Here is a 20,441-nt window from a genome sequence, read left to right as displayed (position 1 = left end):
AAAAGTAACGATGCGCTTCTCGATACCGCAGATGTACCTACCTAAGTAGCATTTCTGAGGGAAAAGAATTGTCCAGCTTTTGGGCCTGCGAACCCTGTCGTAGACCTTTGGCAGGTAGGTATCAGTTTCAACAGGCAATGCCACCCGTAGCGCCAGTAAGACCGACCCCGGTCCTTCCTATTCCAGAGGGTTTTTCTTCCAGTGAAAATCAGTAATTTTGCAAGCGCAATATCTTAAAAACCAGTGGAAATAAAGTGTATACATTAAAGCTTATTGAATTTGTCTTGGAACGCACTATCAACTCAGGTGTTCACAAAAAATAGTTCCATTTGAAAAACCGAACTTGACCATCGTATCTTTTAAAATAATAATCGGAAACAAAATTCGTTCGCGCTAATAAATGGGCCCCCTCGAACCATGCAATTCCCTATTTTTTTTATATTTTTATCGACAATACTTTAAGAGATATCGCGCTGTCCACTCCTTAGTGGGACACCCTGTATATTAATATCTTAAAATTGATATTTCCCTCCTTACCGACTTCACCCGCGGGTTTCCCCCTCCACGCACTTTGGTATCGGTTCGATATCGATTCGGTGTCGATTGATTTGATATCAGTTCTCACGCTATACCCCCCACCACTCCGCCATCTCTATGACGCCATCCGCCGCCGCCGCCGCCGCCGCCGCCGCCGCCGCCGCCGCCGCCGCCGCCGCCGCCGCCGCCGCCGCCGCCGCCGCCTGCCGCCGGCAAAAAACAAATTTTGAAAAATTTCAAACTCAAATTTGATTTCGAGGTCGGGGGGAAATGCTTATCATGAACTTGAAACTCAAATTTGAATTAAAATCCCCATTGTTGTACTACTGACAAATATTATTAATAAGGAAAAATTTTAAAATGATAAAACGATTTGAACAAAATTAGGAAAACTTTAATGAACACAATAAACGAAGTTCAACGCTACAAATTAGTATTTCATAAGATTTACTATAGCACGTCCGTGCACTTTCGCTCTCGGGGTTCAAGTGGCTTTCAAAGGCAAACGCTTGTACATCTTTTGTTCTTTACAAGATGTCCTTAAAATCTAAAAGCCAATAAAATATTTATTAATTAAATTCTCATTGGTCGATCTATTTCCTTCACAGTTATTGATTTATAGAATCAAGCGTTTTACAACATTGCGCTGGCATTACACACCTAGGAGAAGGGAGGAAGGTGAAGTTCATTTTTCAAACAACCGTTTCTAGGTGAGTATTGATTAATTTATAATCTTGAAGTCCTCTTATTACAAGGATATCTAACTATTTTCGGACCCCTCAGCCTCGTGCTAACTTCACTTTGTCTCCCTTTCCTATCACATTCGTGTGATTCATTCCGAACTTCGCGCTCCTAAAGCTTATACTACACGCCGCTAGACGGGAGTCGCAACACTTCTGTCCTTATACAAAAGGTGTTTTCGAATGGGAACACCTTTCCAATTATACATTTATGTTAAATCGAGCCTGCGCCCCTTATATAAGATGTTTGTATCGCTAAACTAGCATTAACTTTTAATATGACAAACTATGTACAATAATTACTTATATGTACATAACATCTCTCGGTGAAGCATTCCTGAGCCTCCCCTCCTCGCTCTCCCTACAGTAGCCAAGCTACTCGGTCCACCTGGTTTCCCGCGAAGATTGCGGTTCGTCGAAGGATGCTACAGGTTGCCTACTTGTCACAATTGATTACATTGAGTTACAAGTTTGTCTCCGTAACATAACATTTACATTTCGAAATTACAAGATTCTGATTCGTGAACAAATACAGCAACCTAACTTAGCACATACTGTACATGCAAATGACAGAGTGGTGTTAAAAATGATACGACAAGGTAGACTATGCAGAATCTAATCCTAGGCATGCTAATTTCAACTTGTTCATATGAACTATCTTTGTTTTGTCAACTCCTATGGCTATTTCCGCGTTTAAGTCGTCAAATATCCTAACAATTTTGTAAGGTCCCAACCAGCTAGAATCAAATTTAGAAGTTTTTGGTTCTTTATATATATACAGGGTGTCCCACTAAAGAGTGGACAGCGCGATATCTCTTAAAGTATTGTCGATAAAAATATAAAAAAAATAGGGAATTGCATGGTTCGAGGTGGCCCATTTATTAGCGCGAACGAATTTTGCTTTCGATTATTATTTTAAAAGATACGATGGTCAAGTTCGGTTTTTCAAATGGAACTATTTTTTTTTAACACCTGAGTTGATAGTGCGTTCCAAGACAAATTCAATAAGCTTTAATGTATACACTTTATTTCCACTGGTTTTTAAGATATTGCGCTTGCAAATTTACTGATTTTCACTGCAAGAAACCCCTCTGGAATGGCAAAAACCGGGGGCGGTCTTACTGGCACCACAGGTGGCACTGCCTGTTGAAATGGATACTTACCTGCCAAAGGTCTACGCCAGAAATGGCAGGCCCAAAGGCTGGACAATTCTTTTCCGTCAGAAATGCTACTTAGGTAGGTACATCTGCGGTATCGAGAAGCGCATCGTTACTTTTATTTCGCACTTGCTTCTACGCTCGGATGGCCGGTTCTTTTGGGAGGGATGCAAGTTGGATTGGTTAGCTTAGGAGGAGTGAAAGTTGCTAGACTAAATTTCAACCATAGGGAGCAGATTGTATCAGAACCAATCGGATTTGCATCCTTCACAAAAGAACCGGCCATCCGAGCGTAGAAGCAAGTGCGAAATAAAAGTAACGATGCGCTTCTCGATACCGCAGATGTACCTACCTAAGTAGCATTTCTGACGGAAAAGAATTGTCCAGCCTTTGGGCCTGCCATTTCTGGCGTAGACCTTTGGCAGGTAAGTATCCATTTCAACAGGCAGTGCCACCCGTGGCGCCAGTCAGACCGCCCCCGGTTTTTGCCATTCCAGAGGGGTTTCTTGCAGTGAAAATCAGTAAATTTGCAAGCGCAATATCTTAAAAACCACTGGAAATAAAGTGTATACATTAAAGCTTATTGAATTTGTCTTGGAACGCACTATCAACTCAGGTGTTCAAAAAAAAATAGTTCCATTTGAAAAACCGAACTTGACCATCGTATCTTTTAAAATAATAATCGAAAACAAAATTCGTTCGCGCTAATAAATGGGCCCCCTCGAACCATGCAATTCTCTATTTTTTTTATATTTTTATCGACAATACTTTAAGAGATATCGCGCTGTCCACTCCTTAGTGGGACACCCTGTATATATATATATATGGGTGTGCCAAAAATGTCGGAGTTCCTTGAAAGGGGTGACTCAGGGGGTGATTTGAAACAACTTTTTCCTTAGCGAAAATATTGTCCGAAAACTCGCGACCAATCAGAGCGCGCGCCTTCCGCCCGAGTTTCCGTTGTAGCGTTGGCTACGCGGTAGGCGGCTGCACTTGTACTACGAAGGTACGAACAAGCAAGTCGGCATGCATCGAAGGAAACCGCGTTACACAGTTTTTTTTTTAAAGCAGAATTTTAAATAATAATTATTTGAAGTGAGAGGACAAGAAATACGCAAATTTCGTTTTCAAATAAGGCATAAACGAAAAGGTAATGTAAGAAAAAATGTACGACAAGTGATCATAACTCATTATTGAGGTAAAAATCCGTAGTTTAATCACGGCCAACATAACTAAATTTAAACAATAATAATAGGTGTATGAATAAATTCTTTCAGACTGGATTTACATAATCGGTATAAAGCAACCGAATTTCTATCGCAGTGATATTCGTAAGCTACCAGAAAAATGGCAAAAGGTAATTAACAATAATGGAAATTATTTCGATGATTGAGTTGTTTTTATTTTATTTTTTTTAAATCAAACTGTTATTGAACCCTAAAATCGTACAGAATTTATTTCTACACCTAATAATCACTAATAAATTAAATAACACTCACCCCTATGGGCATTCCTTTCCTTCCTTTCCTTCCTTTACGGAAACCTGTGTCACTAAGTAGGTCACTGTGCCGATCCTGGTCATCGGTGGACGAAAAGATTTATGGTAGGGTTGCGCCCACTGCTCAGCTGATCGCAGGTATAACACCACCCGAAGGTAAGGATCGCAACGTCAAGTGCATCCGGGTTAATGTACCGAATATTCACTTCACTGCACGGCCACTAACACTGATCACTTATTTTACTTTTCATGGAACGTGTTGTTCCTACGTTATAAAATTGGTGGCCCTGAAAGGGGCCGATTACTGTTAGTTGTGCAGTTGCTCGATGTAACCACCCTCAGCGTCTATGCACGCCTTGCGGCATCATTGACTCCGTTGAGAATAATCTTGATGCCAAACGCCGAATCGTACCCTCGCTGGGGGTTTAGATGAGCGGGTATTCCCGTGCAAACGCTCGCACAGTAGGACTTGCTTCCCCGTTGTTCCGGGCGTACACCCAGAACATCGCGTAACATTCTTGAGCGGAGAACATTTCTGGGACGAAATTGCTAGCTGACTGACAGGATTTTTTCCAAACAACTTCCTCTACCCCCAAGTAGTTTCTCTCGTTCCATTATGGGTTAACTCCCACCAGAACAAGAGGCTGTAGGTAAAAAGAAGCCAGCACATTTTCGAAACACACGTGCTTTGCAGAAGGGCAACGAACGACCCATCCTACACTTTCACAAAAGTCCGCGCTCCGTCCTTTTACTGCCAATGTACCCGTTGCTTCGAGATAGTCAGCAGACACCACGTGTTTCGGTTCGAAAGGGCCCGAAGACAAGAGAAACAGAAAGTCTTCGAGTTGCTATAAAGAAGAAAAGGCATACCATTCCTGTTTCCGTTTTCCAATACCCTGAGTTCACGTCAGCTACGAGGCGGAACCAGCTAAGCCATAAATTACCCAAAACAAATCGTTCTCTACCGCCGACTCGCAGGACAATACGGCCATAAACCGCGACCCTGGCGAAATGGTTTGGCCGACCAGCCTGATTAATTTTAAATACGTCTCGCGGAGAGACACAGGAAGAAAGGGGGTAACTTACTGACTACGCGTAGTCCCACCTGCTTCGTCCTTCCTTCCAATTAAAGGCAGGACCCTTATCTCTCGAGTATAAGCACGCGCTCGCATTTCAAAACAAAAGCACGCGTCCGATTGGTCCTAATCTAACCAATCTGCCCTGCATCCCTCTGAAGCAGCCACTGTCTTGAAGAGGCCCTCTTCACAGCAATATCTCCTCCCCGAAGCCCACCTTCTCTGGCACGGAATACGTCGACGTGTGCTTTTGTTTTCAAATTCAAGCGCGTGTTTATACTGGTGGGCCTTGGGGAGGAGACATGGCTGAGAAGAAGGCCTCTTCAAAACAGTGGCCGTTTAGGTGAGATGCAGGGCAGATTGGTTAGGTTCCGACCAATCGGAATTCATGCCCACCTTTTCTCGCACGGAATACATCAACGCGTGCTTTTGTTTTGTAATTCTAGCGCGTGCTTGTACTCGAGAGATAAGGGATCTGTCTTTAATTTGAAGGAATCACGAAGCAGGCGGGACTACGCGCAGTAAACGAGTTACCCCCTTTCTTCCTGTATCTCTCCGCGAGGTGTATTGATGTTGGATATTACTTTTTAATTGCTAGTTCACAAAAATTAATCAGGCTGATGGGCCAAAGCATTTCGCCAGGGTCGCGGTTTATGATTGTATTGTCTTGCGAGTCGGCGGAAGAGAACGATTTGTTTTGGGTAATTTATGGCTTAGCTTCCGCCTCGTAGCTGACGTGAACTCAGGGTATTGGAAAACGGAAACTCCCTCATGGTAGGCCTTTTCTTCTTTATAGCAACTCGAAGACTTTCTGTTTCTTTTGTCTTCGGGCCCTTTCGAACCGAAACACGTGGTGTCTGCTGTCTATCTCGAAGCAACAGGTACATTGGCAGTAAGAGGACGGAGCGCGGACTTATGTGAAAGTGTAGGACGGGTCGTTCGTTGCACTTCTGCAAAGCACGTGTGTTTCGAAAATGTGCTGGCTTCTTTTTACCTACAGCCTCTTGTTCTGGTGGGAGTTAACCCATAATGGAACGAGAGAAACTACTTGGGGGTAGAGGAAGTTGTTTGGAAAAAATCCTGTCAGTCAGCTAGCAATCTCGTCCCAGAAATGTTCTCCGCTCAAGAATGTTACGCGATGTTCTGGGTGTACGCCCGGAACAACGGGGAAGCAAGTCCTGCTGTGCGAGCGTTTGCACGGGAATGCCCGCACATCTAAACCCCCAGCGAGGGTACGATTCGGCGTTTGGCATCAAGATTATTCTCAACGGAGTCAATGATGCCGCAAGGCGTGCATAGACGCTGAGGGTGGTTACATCGAGCAACTGCACAACTAACAGTAATCGGCCCCTTTCAGGGCCACCAATTTTATAACGTAGGAACAACACGTTCCATGAAAAGTAAAATAAGTGAATAGTGTTAGTGGCCGTGCAGTGAAGTGAATATTCGGTACATTAACCCGGACGCACTTGACGTTGCGATCCTTACCTTCGGGTGGTGTCGTATACCTGCGATCAGCTGAGCACTGAGCGCAACCCTACCATAAATATTTTCGTCCACCGATGACCAGGATCGACACAGTGACCTACATAGTGACACAGGTTTCCGAAAAGGAAGGAAAGGAATGCCCGAAGGGGTGAGTGTTATTTAATTTATTAGTGATTATTATGTGTAGAAATAAATTCTGTTCGATTTTAGGGTTTAATAACAGTTTGATTTAAAAAATATGAAAACAACTCAATCATCGAAATAATTTCCATTATTGTTAATTACCTTTTGCCATTTTTCTGGTAGCTTACGAATATCACTGCGATAGAAATTCGGTTGCTTTATACCGATTATGTAAATCCAGTCTGAAAGAATTTATTCATACACCTATTATTATTGTTTAAATTTAGTTATGTTGGCCGCGATTAAACTACGGATTTTTACCTCAATAATGAGTTATGATCACTTGTCGTACATTTTTTGTTACATTACCTTTTCGTTTATGCCTTATTTGAAAACGAAATTTGCGTATTTCTTGTCCTCTCAAGTAATTATTATTTAAAATTCTGCTTTAAAAAAAAAACTGTGTAACGCGGTTTCCTTCGATGCATGCCGACTTGCTTGTTCGTACCTTCGTAGTACAAGCGCAGCCGCCTACCGCGTAGCCAACCCTACAACGGGAGCTCGGGCGGAAGGCGCGCGCTCTGATTGGTCGGGGGTTTTTGTTAATATCTCGTTAACGAAGCTTCGGACAATATTTTCGCTAAGGAAAAAGTTGTTTCAAATCACCCCCTAAGTCACCCCTTTCAAGGAACTCCGACATTTTTGGGACACCCTGTATATATATACAGGGTGTCCCACTAAGGAGTGGACAGCGCGATATCTCTTAAAGTATTGTCGATAAAAATATAAAAAAAATAGGGAATTGCATGGTTCGAGGGGGCCCATTTATTAGCGCGAACGAATTTTGTTTTCGATTATTATTTTAAAAGATACGATGGTCAAGTTCGGTTTTTCAAATGGAACTATTTTTTTTGAAGACCTGAGTTGATAGTGCGTTCCAAGACAAATTCAATAAGCTTTAATGTATACACTTTATTTCCACTGGTTTTTAAGATATTGCGCTTGCAAATTTACTGATTTTCACTGCAAGAAACCCCTCTGGAATGGCAAAAACCGGTGGCGGTCTTACTGGCACCACGGGTGGCACTGCCTGTTGAAATGGATACTTACCTGCCAAAGGTCTACGCCAGAAATGGCAGGCCCAAAGGCTGGACAATTCTTTTCTTTTGACACAATCTGCTCCCTATGGTTGAAATTTAGTCTAGCAACTTTCACTCCTCCTAACCTAACCAATCCAACTTGCATCCCTCCCAAAAGAACCGGCCATCCGAGCGTAGAAGCAAGTGCGAAATAAAAGTAAAGATGCGCTTCTCGATACCGCAGATGTACCTACCTAAGTAGCATTTCTGACGGAAAAGAATTGTCCAGCCTTTGGGCCTGCCATTTCTGGCGTAGACCTTTGGCAGGTAAGTATCCATTTCAACAGGCAGTGCCACCCGTGGGGCCAGTAAGACCGCCCCCGGTTTTTCCCATTCCAGAGGGGTTTCTTGTAGTGAAAATCAGTAATTTTGCAAGCGCAATATCTTAAAAACCAGTGGAAATAAAGTGTATACATTAAAGCTTATTGAATTTGTCTTGGAACGCACTATCAACTCAGGTCTTCAAAAAAAATAGTTCCATTTGAAAAACCGAACTTGACCATCGTATCTTTTAAAATAATAATCGAAAACAAAATTCGTTCGCGCTAATAAATGGGCCCCCTCGAACCATGTAATTCCCTATTTTTTTTATATTTTTATCGACAATACTTTAAGAGATATCGCGCTGTCCACTCCTTAGTGGGACACCCTGTATATATATATATATATATATATATATATATATATATATATATATATATCGTCGCCTACAGAGAATTTACAGGAATTAATTCTTTTATCGTAATCTAATTTGCTTCTCTGTTTCGCCCTTTCTAGGTTTGCTGCTGCTATAGCTTGGGTAGTGCTTATTTTTGAAAATAATTCATCCAAATGGTCAACAAAGGTTCGCGGAATTATTTGGTTCATGAACTCTGTGGGAATAATCGCCTTTACCCCAAACACCAGCTCATGCGGGGTGAAACCAGTAGCTTCATGGGCAGACGTATTGTAAGAAAACATGTCAAAACGAATCCAATCATCCCAATCGGTCCTAGTACAGTGATGTTTCAGATAATCCGTAAATACGCGATGTGCCCGTTCAAGAGATCCCAGTGATTGTGGGTGAAGCGCAGTTGAGGTAATTCTTTGTATTTTAAATATTTTACAAAAGGTTTTCATAATGTTGCTAACGAAATTACTCCCCTGATCGGTTTGAATTGTTCTAGGGCACCCAAATCTACTGATAAATTGTTCAGCCAGAGCCATGGCCACAGATACAGAGTCAATATTAAGAAGCGGAATTGCATCGGAATATTTGATGAGATTGTCTTGAAGAGTTAACAGATACTGATTTCCTCTCTTTGTCATTAGTAAAGGCCCTACGATGTCCATCTGTACTTTTTCGAACGCTCTTTTAGGAGTGTCGGTTATTCTCATGGGTTGTCTGTTTTTTGCGGGAAGGATTTTATTCCTTTGACAACTTGGGCATGAACGGACGAAATTACTTATTTCCTTGTCTCATGTGTGGCCAGTAAAAATCATCCCTCATTCTATTAAAAAGCTTACGGACACCTTGATGACCCCCAATGACGGATTCATGAAATTCTTTAATAATAAGAGGCCTCCTAGATGGAAGGGGAATTATAACTTCAACCGTGCAAACGGTAATTGTATATTCAACACTGTTTAATTATTCTTTTAAAAGGTATTCAATCTAGTCCCAACCAATAGGCTCGATATTATTGTCGTATTTGGAAATGCTAATTGTCTTGACATTCAAGGTATCTGTTGCGTATATTATATTTATTAAGAACAGGATAAAGCAAATTGTAATCTTAATTATAATATCTTGTACAGAATATCAGACGCCATGTATATCACACAAAGGAAAAACTGAGACTGGTACATAACGAAAGTGACCATTGACTCTGGAAATAAAAGATGTGACATAACCTAACAGAACGGAAATAAAACGAAACTGGCGCCACCTGGTATACTCAATGTTACTGACCATAAACTAAAATTACTAGATGACGAACAAAGCTATTTACAACACTCCCACTCTTTGTTCATTTACATCGAATATTGATACTGACCTTCGATTTGAACAAAACATATCTCGTGGCAAAGCCTTTGTCAAGAAATCCGCCAACTGTCTTTCAGAAGATACATACTGCACAGATATACTTTGATTCTCGACACATTCTCGAATATAATGAAACTTAATGTCTATATGCTTAGTTAACTTGTGGTGATCAGAGTTTTTCACCAAACGAATTGCACTTTGGTTGTCCACAAAGAGCTTAGTGGGCTCATCAGAGATCACTTGAAGCTCAGTCAACATCATTCTCAGCCACATTGTTTCCTGGGCTGCTGATGAAGCTGCAATGTATTCTGCTTCTGTTGTGGATCTGCTTACGCATCCTTGACAGTGCGATGATCAGGTAACCGACGCTCCAGCCAGGACACTGATATATCCCGTTGTAGATTTCCGAGTTTCTTCATCTCCAGCAAAATCAGCATCCGAGTATACCAAAAGTTCATTATATTTGCCTTGATAGCAAATACCGTAGCTCCTAGTTCCTGCGATGTATCGCATAATTCTCTTCACTGCTGTCCAGTGCGCCTCAGATGGATCATTCAGAAACCTGCTCACTTGACCCACTGCAAAAGAGATGTCTGGCCGCGTTACAATGGCAAGAAATATCAAACTTCCCACAGCCTCTCTGTATGGTACACCCGAAGTCGTCTTAAGACTTTTATCTTGACTTGCATTCTGCAACTGTGTATTTGGATCTGCTGGCGTTGCCTGTGGATTGCAATCTTGCATGTTAAATTTGGCCAGAACTCGTTCAATATACCCCTGCTGAGCAAGAAACATTCTTTTATTTTGTCTATCTCGTTTAATTTCTATCCCAACAAAACAGTTTGAATGATCTATCTTGATCTCAAACTGCGAACCGAGTTCCTGTATTAGAAGTGCTAATGTATCAGAACATGTACTCATCAGCATACCATCATCCACACACAGCGCCAGCCAAATCTCCACTCCATTAAGTATTCCTCGATACACGCATTTGTCTGTATGTAATGGTTTTAAATTGAATAGATTCAGGAACTTACAGAATTTCTGACTCCAACATCGTGGAGACTGCTTGAGTCCATACAGACTTTTTCTCAGCCTGCAAACCATTTCTGGATCGTCGCTTTGGAAACCCTCTGGCTGCTTCATATAGATCTCCGTCAGATCACCGTAAAGAAATGCAGTCTTTATGTCAAACTGCAGAATTTCCATATCGTAGATTGTTGCAAGTGCCAGAAGAACTCTAATTGAATCGTACCGAATTACTGGAGAAAACGTTTCCGTATAGTCAATTCCTGCTTTTTGTGAATATCCCTTAGCGCATAATCGTGCCTTGAAACGTTCAATTTTCCCATCTGGTCTTCTTTTAATCTTGTAGACCCACTTGCAATCTACAGTTTTCCGATCCGGAGGTGCAGGTGTCAATGTCCAAGTTCCATGTTTGTTTAACGAGTTTATTTCCTCCTTCATAGCATCACTCCATTCCCTGGCATTCTGACCAGTAACTGCTTCCTGATACGTTTGAGGTTCATTATATATTGCTGCACATGCAATGTCAATAGCTACCTGACATGCATCAAATCGGTTTGGTGCCTTAAGAGTTTTCCTGTCACGAAGTGTAGGACCTTTCTTCGCTGACTGCTGCGATGTATTTTCTTCCCCGACTTGTTGTTCATTGCTCCCCTGTTGATCTTCATCTGGTGGATTGTTTTCCTGTACATCTTCCATTGATGGATAAATCACGCATTCTGGATCGCTGACTATCGCTCCTGAGGTATTCCCCTCGTTAAACACTACATCTCGGGCTACTTTGACTTTTCTTGTATTCGTATTATACAGTCTATAATTCGTGCTGTATCCGTCGTAGCCAATGAAGATGACTTTTTCAGCTTTCCCGTCGAATTTAGTACGAGCAATCTTGGGTATGTGGACATAAGCCTCCGCTCCAAATTTCCTCATGTGCATGAGAGTCACTTTCTTGCCAAGAAACTTTTCAAATGGAGTCATGTTATCGTTTTTCTTGCTTGGTCGTCTGTTCAGTATGTAGACACTTGTGTTTACTGCTTCTGCCCATAAAATCTCCGGAAGATTTGCATCGATGAGCATAGTCCGTGCACATTCCACAATTGATCGATTTTCACGTTCGATCCGACCATTCTGCTCTGCACAATATGGTGCCGTCCTTTCTGCAATTATTCCAGTCTTCTTAAAATGTTCAGCAAACTGCTCATTAATATATTCACGTCCATTGTCGCTTCTGAATGCTTTTATCCTGTTACCCGTTTGTCTCTCAATTACCCTCTGAAACTGTAGAAATGTTTCAAATGTATCGCTTTTAGACTTAATGAAATACACAAACCGATACGAAGTACATTCATCTTTGAATAACAAGAAATAGTTTGTACCACCGAGCGAAGTAACTGGCATCTTCCCACAGACATCTGAGTGTATAATTTCTCCAGATTTACAAACGCGTGCACTCAAAGTGGTATGGAATGGCAATCGATGCATCTTACCAGACTGACAAGATTCGCAAAACAGATTATCGATACTTGTTGATTTTATTCCTGGTATTAAACCTTGATTGGCCATTTCTTTAAAACTATTTATACCTGGATGACCCAATCTATCATGCCATAGCTTCACTGTTGCTTCTGTCACTGTATTTGCCTGCTCGACATTTTTTCCTTAAACAGCATCTTATAGCACTGGTTAGCCATTTTTATGCCCGTAGCAATAACCTTTTGGTTCCGTACCTCAATTCTACTGTCATCGAATGTAACCTTGAATTGTCTACTCGTAACAGCTCCCACTGAAAAAAGGTTTTTCTTTAATTTTGGTACATATAGAGTATTTTCCAATGTCCGAGGCTCCCACTGTCCATTAACGAGTGCCAGAACTTTTACTGTGCCAATGCCTTCTGCTTTTACAAACGAGTTATCTCCTATCTGAACAACATTAGACGAGCCATCTATTGACCGAAGTTCTGTAAACATCTCCTTACGAAAAGTCATATGTTTTGACGCTGCACTGTCCGCAAGCCACGCATTCTCACATCCAGTGACTTAAATGTTTTTAAATTCGGCACTCAAAGCAACATCCTTTAAAATGTCCTTCGAGATGTCGTCCTGATCATCCTTTTTTGTTTTGTTCGCTTTCAATTTGTAGCAGTTACGCTTCATGTGGCCAGCCTTTTTGCAATAAAAACACACGACACTCGACTTGCTAGTCGACTTTTCTTGATCAGCGCTTTTTTCCACCTTTAGGAGTTCGAGGGCTTGTATTTTTCTTCTTCACGTTTAACGTTGCAAATGCCGCTTCGATATCTTCATCCTGGGTAAGCCGCTTCTCTTCCTTGAGGAGACGAGAGGTTAGGTTTTCAAAAGTCTGTTTCGTTTCGTCGTACGAATCCCATGCGTTTATGAACGCACCATAACTGTTCGGTAAGCTTTCGAGTGTTTTTGCAATTTTATCCATGTCGGTAACACGCTCACCTACATCTGCTAGTGCCAAGGCCATCGACTCAATTTTACTAATATGCTGAGCGATACTCTCGTTTGATTGCATTTTATAACTAAAAAACTGCTGCTTGAGCGTTACCTTATTTACCGAACTGCGCTGTTCATGCACACACTTGAGACGATTCCACATCTGCGCTGCTGTATCGCATGCGACGACAGTTTGTAATTGACTGTATTCCAAGCCCGTAGAGATGAACAACATGCCCTTTGAATTACTTTCATCCCATGCCTTCCTTTTTTCTACTTCAGTCACTGCCGGCCGAACCATGCTACCGTCGACAACGTCCAGAATTTTCTCTGCACGTAGTATAATTTCCATTTGGAATTTCCATACCTGGAAATTACTTCCGTCGAACTTTTGTATGTGAAAATTCTTCACTCTTTCCATCCTCCCTGAGAGTATCCTTTATGCTCTTCTCACTTAAGAATCCGAGCTCTCACAAAGAGAATAATCGAGTCTCTGAAAAATGGCGTCTTCCGTGCGACAGACCCTTTTTATTTCCGTACTGACCGCACGAGCGTTTCACTGTTCTTTTTCAACTTACGCACTGACCCGCACTACTGGGCCCATAACCTGTTGCGTATATTATATTTATTAAGAACAGGATAAAGCAAATTGTAGAATCTTAATTATAATATCTTGTACAGAATATCAGACGCCATGTATATCACACAAAGGAAAAACTGAGACTGGTACATAACGAAAAAGACCATTGACTCTGGAAATAAAAGATGTGACATAACCTAACAGAACGGAAATAAAACGAAACTGGCGCCACCTGGTATACTCAATGTTACTGACCATAAACTAAAATTACTAGATGATGAACAAAGCTATTTACAACAGTATCCATAAGGTGTTTGAGGGAGAGTACTGAGGATTTAAGATGGACATGGTTTACCGGTTCTACTGCGTGTGATTTTACGAAAAGATGAAAGGTAAGGGGTTTTGTATCAGTGAAATCCATTGTTTCTCCGACATTGGGGTTATATGGTCTAAACTGTTCGAGGGAGAATTTATTATTATCTAATAAATCTTTAGTGGTTTGAGATTCAACTTTGTGATCGAGATAGAAAAAATGAACGAAGTTATCTTTACGCATATAAAGATAATCTTTAGAGTAAATAAAATTAGGAGGAAAGGAATTATGAGTGATTGGTGTTACTGAGGCAGTCCTTGTCGTTAAGACTCTAAGGTTATTCTGTTTGCTCAGGTCACAGTTTCCTGAGGCCATATCAGTGAACGATCGTGCCCCATTAACTGCGCGCTTGGTCACAAATGAAGTCCGGCCTATTTCAGCCTCAAAATTTGGCTCGTCAGCCCCTAACCAGACACAAGCCGCGGACCGCAGGTCAAGGCCCTGGACGGGGTGCTTGAAGCCTATCCGAAGTTCCAGGTCGGGTGAGCCTGGGTCCAGAGGTACATGGGCAGCCCCTAGCGACTTCTGTGACGGAGTGCCTTCAAGGTCGGCCTTTCTAATGTCCAACAGACAGCCGGGTCGGAGTACCTCCTCACGATCCCTCGAGAGCGATCCTCCAAACATTACATTTTTAATGGGTGATCTACTCGTCTCAACGGTTCGTATCGTAAGGTGAGTGTCACTGTTATTACAACAATCATCAAAGCGATCAATCTTGACTAAGACCTCAGGACGACCGTTGATTTCTTTCTCGGGAGCAAGGAAAATGGAAGCTATTATCTTTTCATTATTCTCCCATATTCTATTACAATCTGTATCCTCTATCCTTCCAGAGTCCGCAAATGGCGTGTCGTCGGCGCCAACGACTACCCCTTGCGAACGCCCAAGGGACGAGCTATCAGTATATTCCATCATGGTACAGTTAGTTGAAGGATTCGGGGTTGATGAAGAAGGAATTTGCTTAACATTATTGAAGTCTGGAGGGTTACGGGACAATGCATCCGCATTTGAATTTACTCCCTGGTTTGTATACTATGTTATAATCGTATTCATTTAATTTAATCCGCCACCTCATGATGCGAGAAATAGGGTCCTTTACGCTATGAAGTCAGACCAATGGTCGATGGTCTGTTACTAGCGTAAATTGTTGACCATATAAACAGGGTCGAAAATGATCAACTGCGTAGATAACGGCGAGTAATTCTTTCTCAATTGTGGAATAATTGATTTCCGCACTGTTACGTGTTCTGGAAGCGTACGCGATAGGAAGGTCTTTATCAATTTGGCTCTGGCTCAACACAGCTCCCACAGCATAATTTGAAGCATCAGTAGTCACAAGGAAAGGTCGTTTAAAATCCGGAAATTGTAATAAGGGTTCGGAACAAATTCTATCGCGTAACTATTCAAAGGCAGAGTGAACATCATTGTCCCAAATAAAGGGGATATCCGTTTTCAATAATCGCGTTAAAGGTTTTGCAGTTTTCGCCATATCAGGGATAAATCGCCTGTAATAACCGACCAGGCCCAAAAATTGCTTGATATTCTTTTTTGTTTTAGGAATGGGAAAGGATTTCACGGCGTTGATCTTCCCGGGATCTGGTTTCACTCCCTCACTGGAAATATTATGACCTAAGTAAGTAATTTCACGTCGTAAGAATCGGCATTTCTCTGGCTGTAAAGTCAACCCTGCATTTTGTAACCGGGCTAAGAATTTCCTCAATTTTTCTGAATGTTCCTCTATAGAATCGGCATGTAGGACAATATCATCCATGTATACGAACAACTCAACTCCTTGTAAAGGTGGAGTCTCCATGGCGCGGTCGGCGGCGGCGGCCGGCGGCCAAATCCTAAGCACTGCTCTTATGGAGAAGCATGTAACCGTTCTCCTAGCCGCGTTTTCGAGCGGCCGCGGCCGCGCGTCTGCTACAGCAGCAACCTAGGCTACTCGAGACACAACACAATGCGATGAGTGTCTGTTTTCCGCCATAATGGCGGAATCTACTAGCCGCGCGGCTAGCCACGGTGACAAACCGCTCGACTCCTCCAAACTGAGTCATAGCCGCAGCCGCGCTGCGATCCAGCGGCACAGTGGGACAGAATCCCAAAGATAAGGAAACAAGACAGAATTCAAAAGTTATGGGATTATGCTTTTTTTATATATTTCTTGTAACTCCTAAAAAAGGGAAAAATATCGTGGCGTCTACATATGATCTGTGTGTAAACACGTGTCAAAGTTTGTATGCTTTTTCTTATGTAAAATTTTGAATTGGGTCTTTTAAGTTTTGATGATATAAAAGACACAAATTTTTTGGGAACCAAAATGAGTAGTATCGTTTTTGGTATGCAATAACAAAGAATTAGTTACATACTCTTCTTTTCAATAAGAAACCCATTGAAGAAATATTAGCAATTATCGTCTTTTTGTTACCCTCCGGGAATTTCCTAGCAAATTTCATTTTTGTTTTATAATAAACATATATTTGGCTTTGCAACTGCGAAAACAAGATTTGGCAATATTTACCAATAATGGAGTAATTCCCTGTATTCTATGTCGTAGAGTGAGGCTGAATCCCAATAAATAGGGAAAAATTAAACAGCATCACATTTTTCGCACTGAAACTGCCGAATATAATTAAGGAAGTTCGTAAAAAAAAGTATTAATATACAACTCATACGGAAGATTGCCGTTATTTAGAAAAATTAAGTCAACAATTCCCAAAAAACTAGAACAATTTGATAAATATATCAATATACTATGGAAAGTGCAGAAATATTTGCAAACCTGTATCCATGTTATCCTATATACCAAATACTGTTCATAAAGTGTTAATACATTCATACGTAATTATACAATATTTGGGCAACCTTCCAATCGCCTAATTTTGTGACGGGACCCAAGATGCCAGAAACAAAGGTTTTACAAGTGAAGGAAAGATTGTACGCTCAACATTTTGTCATTGCAATAAAAATGAAGATGTTTTAAACTTTTCATCGATTTCTTCAGATCCAGGAATAGTGTTTTATAAAGTAGCTTCATAAGATTCGACATTTTGATTAGAAAAAGTGGCATGTTGAATTTTTTCTCTATTCTTGAGATTGACGCCCACTGTGCGTTGGGGCAAAAGGGAAATCGGAGCCAAGCGGGAATTCATTCGTTGTTTTCGACCGATAATCCCAAGAACGTTTGCCAGCATTTCTAAAGGGCAGTCAAGAACGTAATGCCGTCTGTAATAATTTTAGGCATTCTTCAGTCTCAGAATGAGTTAATCCGTATATTGGTCTCTCGGTGGGTAGTACGTACGATGGCTTCGGACCTGGACGTAGGTACTGCTATTAACCGCCGCGCGGGAAAATATGGTCATAAATCGCGACTCTGGCGAGGCACTCTGGCCGATCAGCCACAATAATTTTTGGCAACCAGATGCGAGGTTTTCCCCATCGATTACTTCAAGAGGAAGAAGGTTCCTCCTCCGTCGCCGAATTCGCAGCGGGCAAGTCCCCTTTCTTTAAGGAGGGGTGTTCCCAATGTGTGTATCATAATTAAAATAATTTTTAAACTTTCTCTTCTTTAAATATTAAAATAAAAAATATAAAATAGTTTAAAGAAGGAACATTGTACTGTATGAACTCCGGGTGGTATGGGTACATATTGGTACATTATTCGAAATTATTCGAATTATTCGAATATTCGAATAGTCGAATAGCTCTACTTCAAACCTCTCAAGTAGTATGAAGTGTGAAGATGTTGTTTCGGCTACTGACCCAACCGCCAGCGTTAGCTTTATGTAGATAAAGAACGCAAGAAAAGCAGGCTAGAATTTCCACTATCTTCGACGTGCGCGCCAAGCATCCGCGTGCGTGCCTGGCAGAACATCGGCCCATTTCTTGCGTGGGGACTCATAAATTAGACCCTTTCAAGTGGACGCAAACGTCGTGCGCGGCGCGCCGTTGCACTAGTGGAACCCTACCTTTAGTTGCAAGAAAAGATAGGCCACTGAAAATTAATCCTAAAGACTGTCCTGCAGTACTACAAGTTATTTGGTACATGATTTTTAACTACTTTATAGCGTGTTAGAGCCCAAACGGCTAGTGTCGGTAAATGGTGGTAAACTGGAACTTCGTCGACAATTCAGATACGCGTCACTAAAGGGTGATTTTCCAGATTCAATTTATATCATTTCAAGTTGTCTTCGTTCATAATAGTCCGATTTTCATGAAATTTCATATGATTTACATTGGAAAAACACAAGGAATCCATTGGTGTCACTTCCATATCGAAACGATAAAGAATAAAAAATTATTTTATTCCTGAAGCAGGTATGAATCCTTGGCCGTAGACCCTTTCAAGTGCGCTTGAACAAAAGTGGGACCCCGAACGCCAAGCGGCCGGAGTCTGGCCGCCGCAATGGGCCGCTGAGGCGCGGCCGCTGGGCCGCCGCCGACCGCGCCATGGAGACTCCACCTTAAGCCGGATAAAACTAAGTCCATGCATCGTTGGAAAGTGGCCGGAGCATTTTTCAGGCCAAAAGGCATTTTATTAAATTCATAATGGCCGTTGAGAGTCGAGAAAGCAGTTTTTGCCTTGGATTTGGGGTCCATGGGGATCTGATGAAAACCCGAAACCAAATCAAGTGTACTAAAATATTTCGCTGCTCCAAATTGATCTAATATTTCCGTTATATTAGGAAGTGGGTAGGCGTCAGTAACGGTTTTTTCATTCAGCAGGCGATAATCTATGACCATGCGCCAACGTGATTTGCCCGTGGAGTCTGATTGCTTTGGGACCACCCAAACAGGTGAGTTATACGGGGAAGTTGACTGTTGGATAATAATATTTTCCAACAATGCATCGACTTGTTTCTTTGTTTCCCCCTTGTGAATAGGAGGAAACCTATACTTTTTTGTGTTAATTGGGGTTTCGTTCACAGTTTCAATCGAATGCTGGATAGTATCTGTGGAATTCAATTTATCGGATGGAAGATAAAATTGGTAAGGGAATTCTTTAATAATTTCTAGAATACTACTTTGCTCCCTCTCATTCAAACCATTTAATTCTAATACTTTAGCTATCTGAACTAATCTACTCGAGTCGGCTTTTGATGGATCTATATTAGGATTTCCTGTGCGAGACGAACGTGACGAAGGTGGACGCTCCGTGAATATTTCTAACTCAACAGGTGGTATAGTTACAGAGACAGGATTTGAAGTGGTATTGATTGCGTATAATTTAACAGACCCGTTTTGTTGTCTAACTAATGCTTCTCCTATATAAACACCTGAGTCAGTGATCAATCTCTTAACATAACCCTCTTTAATTCCAGGATCCTTGACAGGTAGAGCTATAAGGGTTCTAGTACGAGGGGGTAAATTAAAGGAGGAAGATGAAAGAAGGAAAAATTCCCCGTCACCGAGCTGAAAGCTATTAGGTTCGTCATTTCCAAACTTCATTATCGCATTTTGATTTTCCAAGAACGGCATTCCTAATATCCCTGTCCCAGGAATGGGAAGGTCATCATCGACAATTTGGAATCTCACATTGACATGAAGGACTTTAGCAATAACTTCGCCGCTGGTAAATATATCCCCTGAACCAACACCCGTGATTTTATAAACGATATTGTTATTTATTATCATATTAGAGATTATACCTTTTCGTTTTATTAGATTAAGTTGAGAACCCGTATCAATAAGAAAACTGGCGGAGCCTTCATGGAAGCAACGATGACTTAAGTTAATCAGAGGCAAAGAACCTGATCGCTTTATTTGGATCTGGAAACAACCCCGTTGGTAGCGCTGGCAATTAAAGGTTGAGGTCCCATCGCCCCCCCCCCCCGAGGGACCCCTTTTGAGTTTAAATTACGCCGACCGGAAGCTTCATCACGTGGACGGACACCACCCCGGTTTTGTTTTGTGAAACAACGAGCTTCGATGTGACCCGTTCTCCTCCAATACTCACATCTAATCTCCTCGCGGTTGGGAAAATGTGTTCTAGTTGCCTGAGGACAATCACGGCGTAAGTGCCCTGTTTGATTGCATTCATAACACGTATACTTCTTTAAATCCGCCTTAAATATTTTTACATCAGTAACAAAAGGTTTCGAAGATGAGGAAGGTCTCGAGTAATCGGCCGATTCTGACTGTATCTTACTCGCGACGTTAATTGCGGTTTCGAGGTCTGGTAGATTATTACCGTCTTTTAATCTGTTCAAGTAAAATCGC

General features: G+C 41.6%; 1 protein-coding gene and 1 long non-coding RNA gene across 4 annotated transcripts; one reads left to right on the top strand and one right to left on the bottom strand.

Moving 5' to 3' along the window:
- The first annotated feature begins 9,228 nt into the window (after positions 1–9,228).
- Positions 9,229–20,025, top strand: LOC143368080 (uncharacterized). 3 transcript variants are annotated; one of them, XR_013085132.1, is made up of 9 exons: positions 9,229–9,362; positions 14,517–14,894; positions 15,056–15,692; positions 15,780–15,859; positions 18,948–19,018; positions 19,151–19,211; positions 19,289–19,399; positions 19,544–19,794; positions 19,887–20,025. It is a non-coding gene; the product is annotated as an uncharacterized LOC143368080 (long non-coding RNA). The 3 variants fall into 3 exon arrangements; XR_013085130.1 differs by having other exon boundaries at positions 15,056–15,855; XR_013085131.1 differs by having other exon boundaries at positions 15,056–15,859.
- On the bottom strand, positions 9,359–15,137 carry LOC143368059 (uncharacterized). Its single transcript, XM_076810429.1, has 2 exons — positions 14,160–15,137; positions 9,359–9,490 (listed from the first exon to the last, which is right to left on the bottom strand). Exons 1-2 carry the CDS (start codon positions 15,135–15,137, stop codon positions 9,413–9,415), a joined length of 1,056 nt encoding a protein of 351 aa, XP_076666544.1. The 3' UTR covers positions 9,359–9,412.
- Positions 20,026–20,441: the final 416 nt, after the last annotated feature.

This window comes from Andrena cerasifolii, chromosome 4, assembly GCF_050908995.1.
Source record: "Andrena cerasifolii isolate SP2316 chromosome 4, iyAndCera1_principal, whole genome shotgun sequence".
NCBI lineage: Eukaryota > Metazoa > Arthropoda > Insecta > Hymenoptera > Andrenidae > Andrena > Andrena cerasifolii.
Note: the sequence above shows the minus strand (reverse complement) of the source record. Positions and strands in the feature narration are given on the sequence as shown.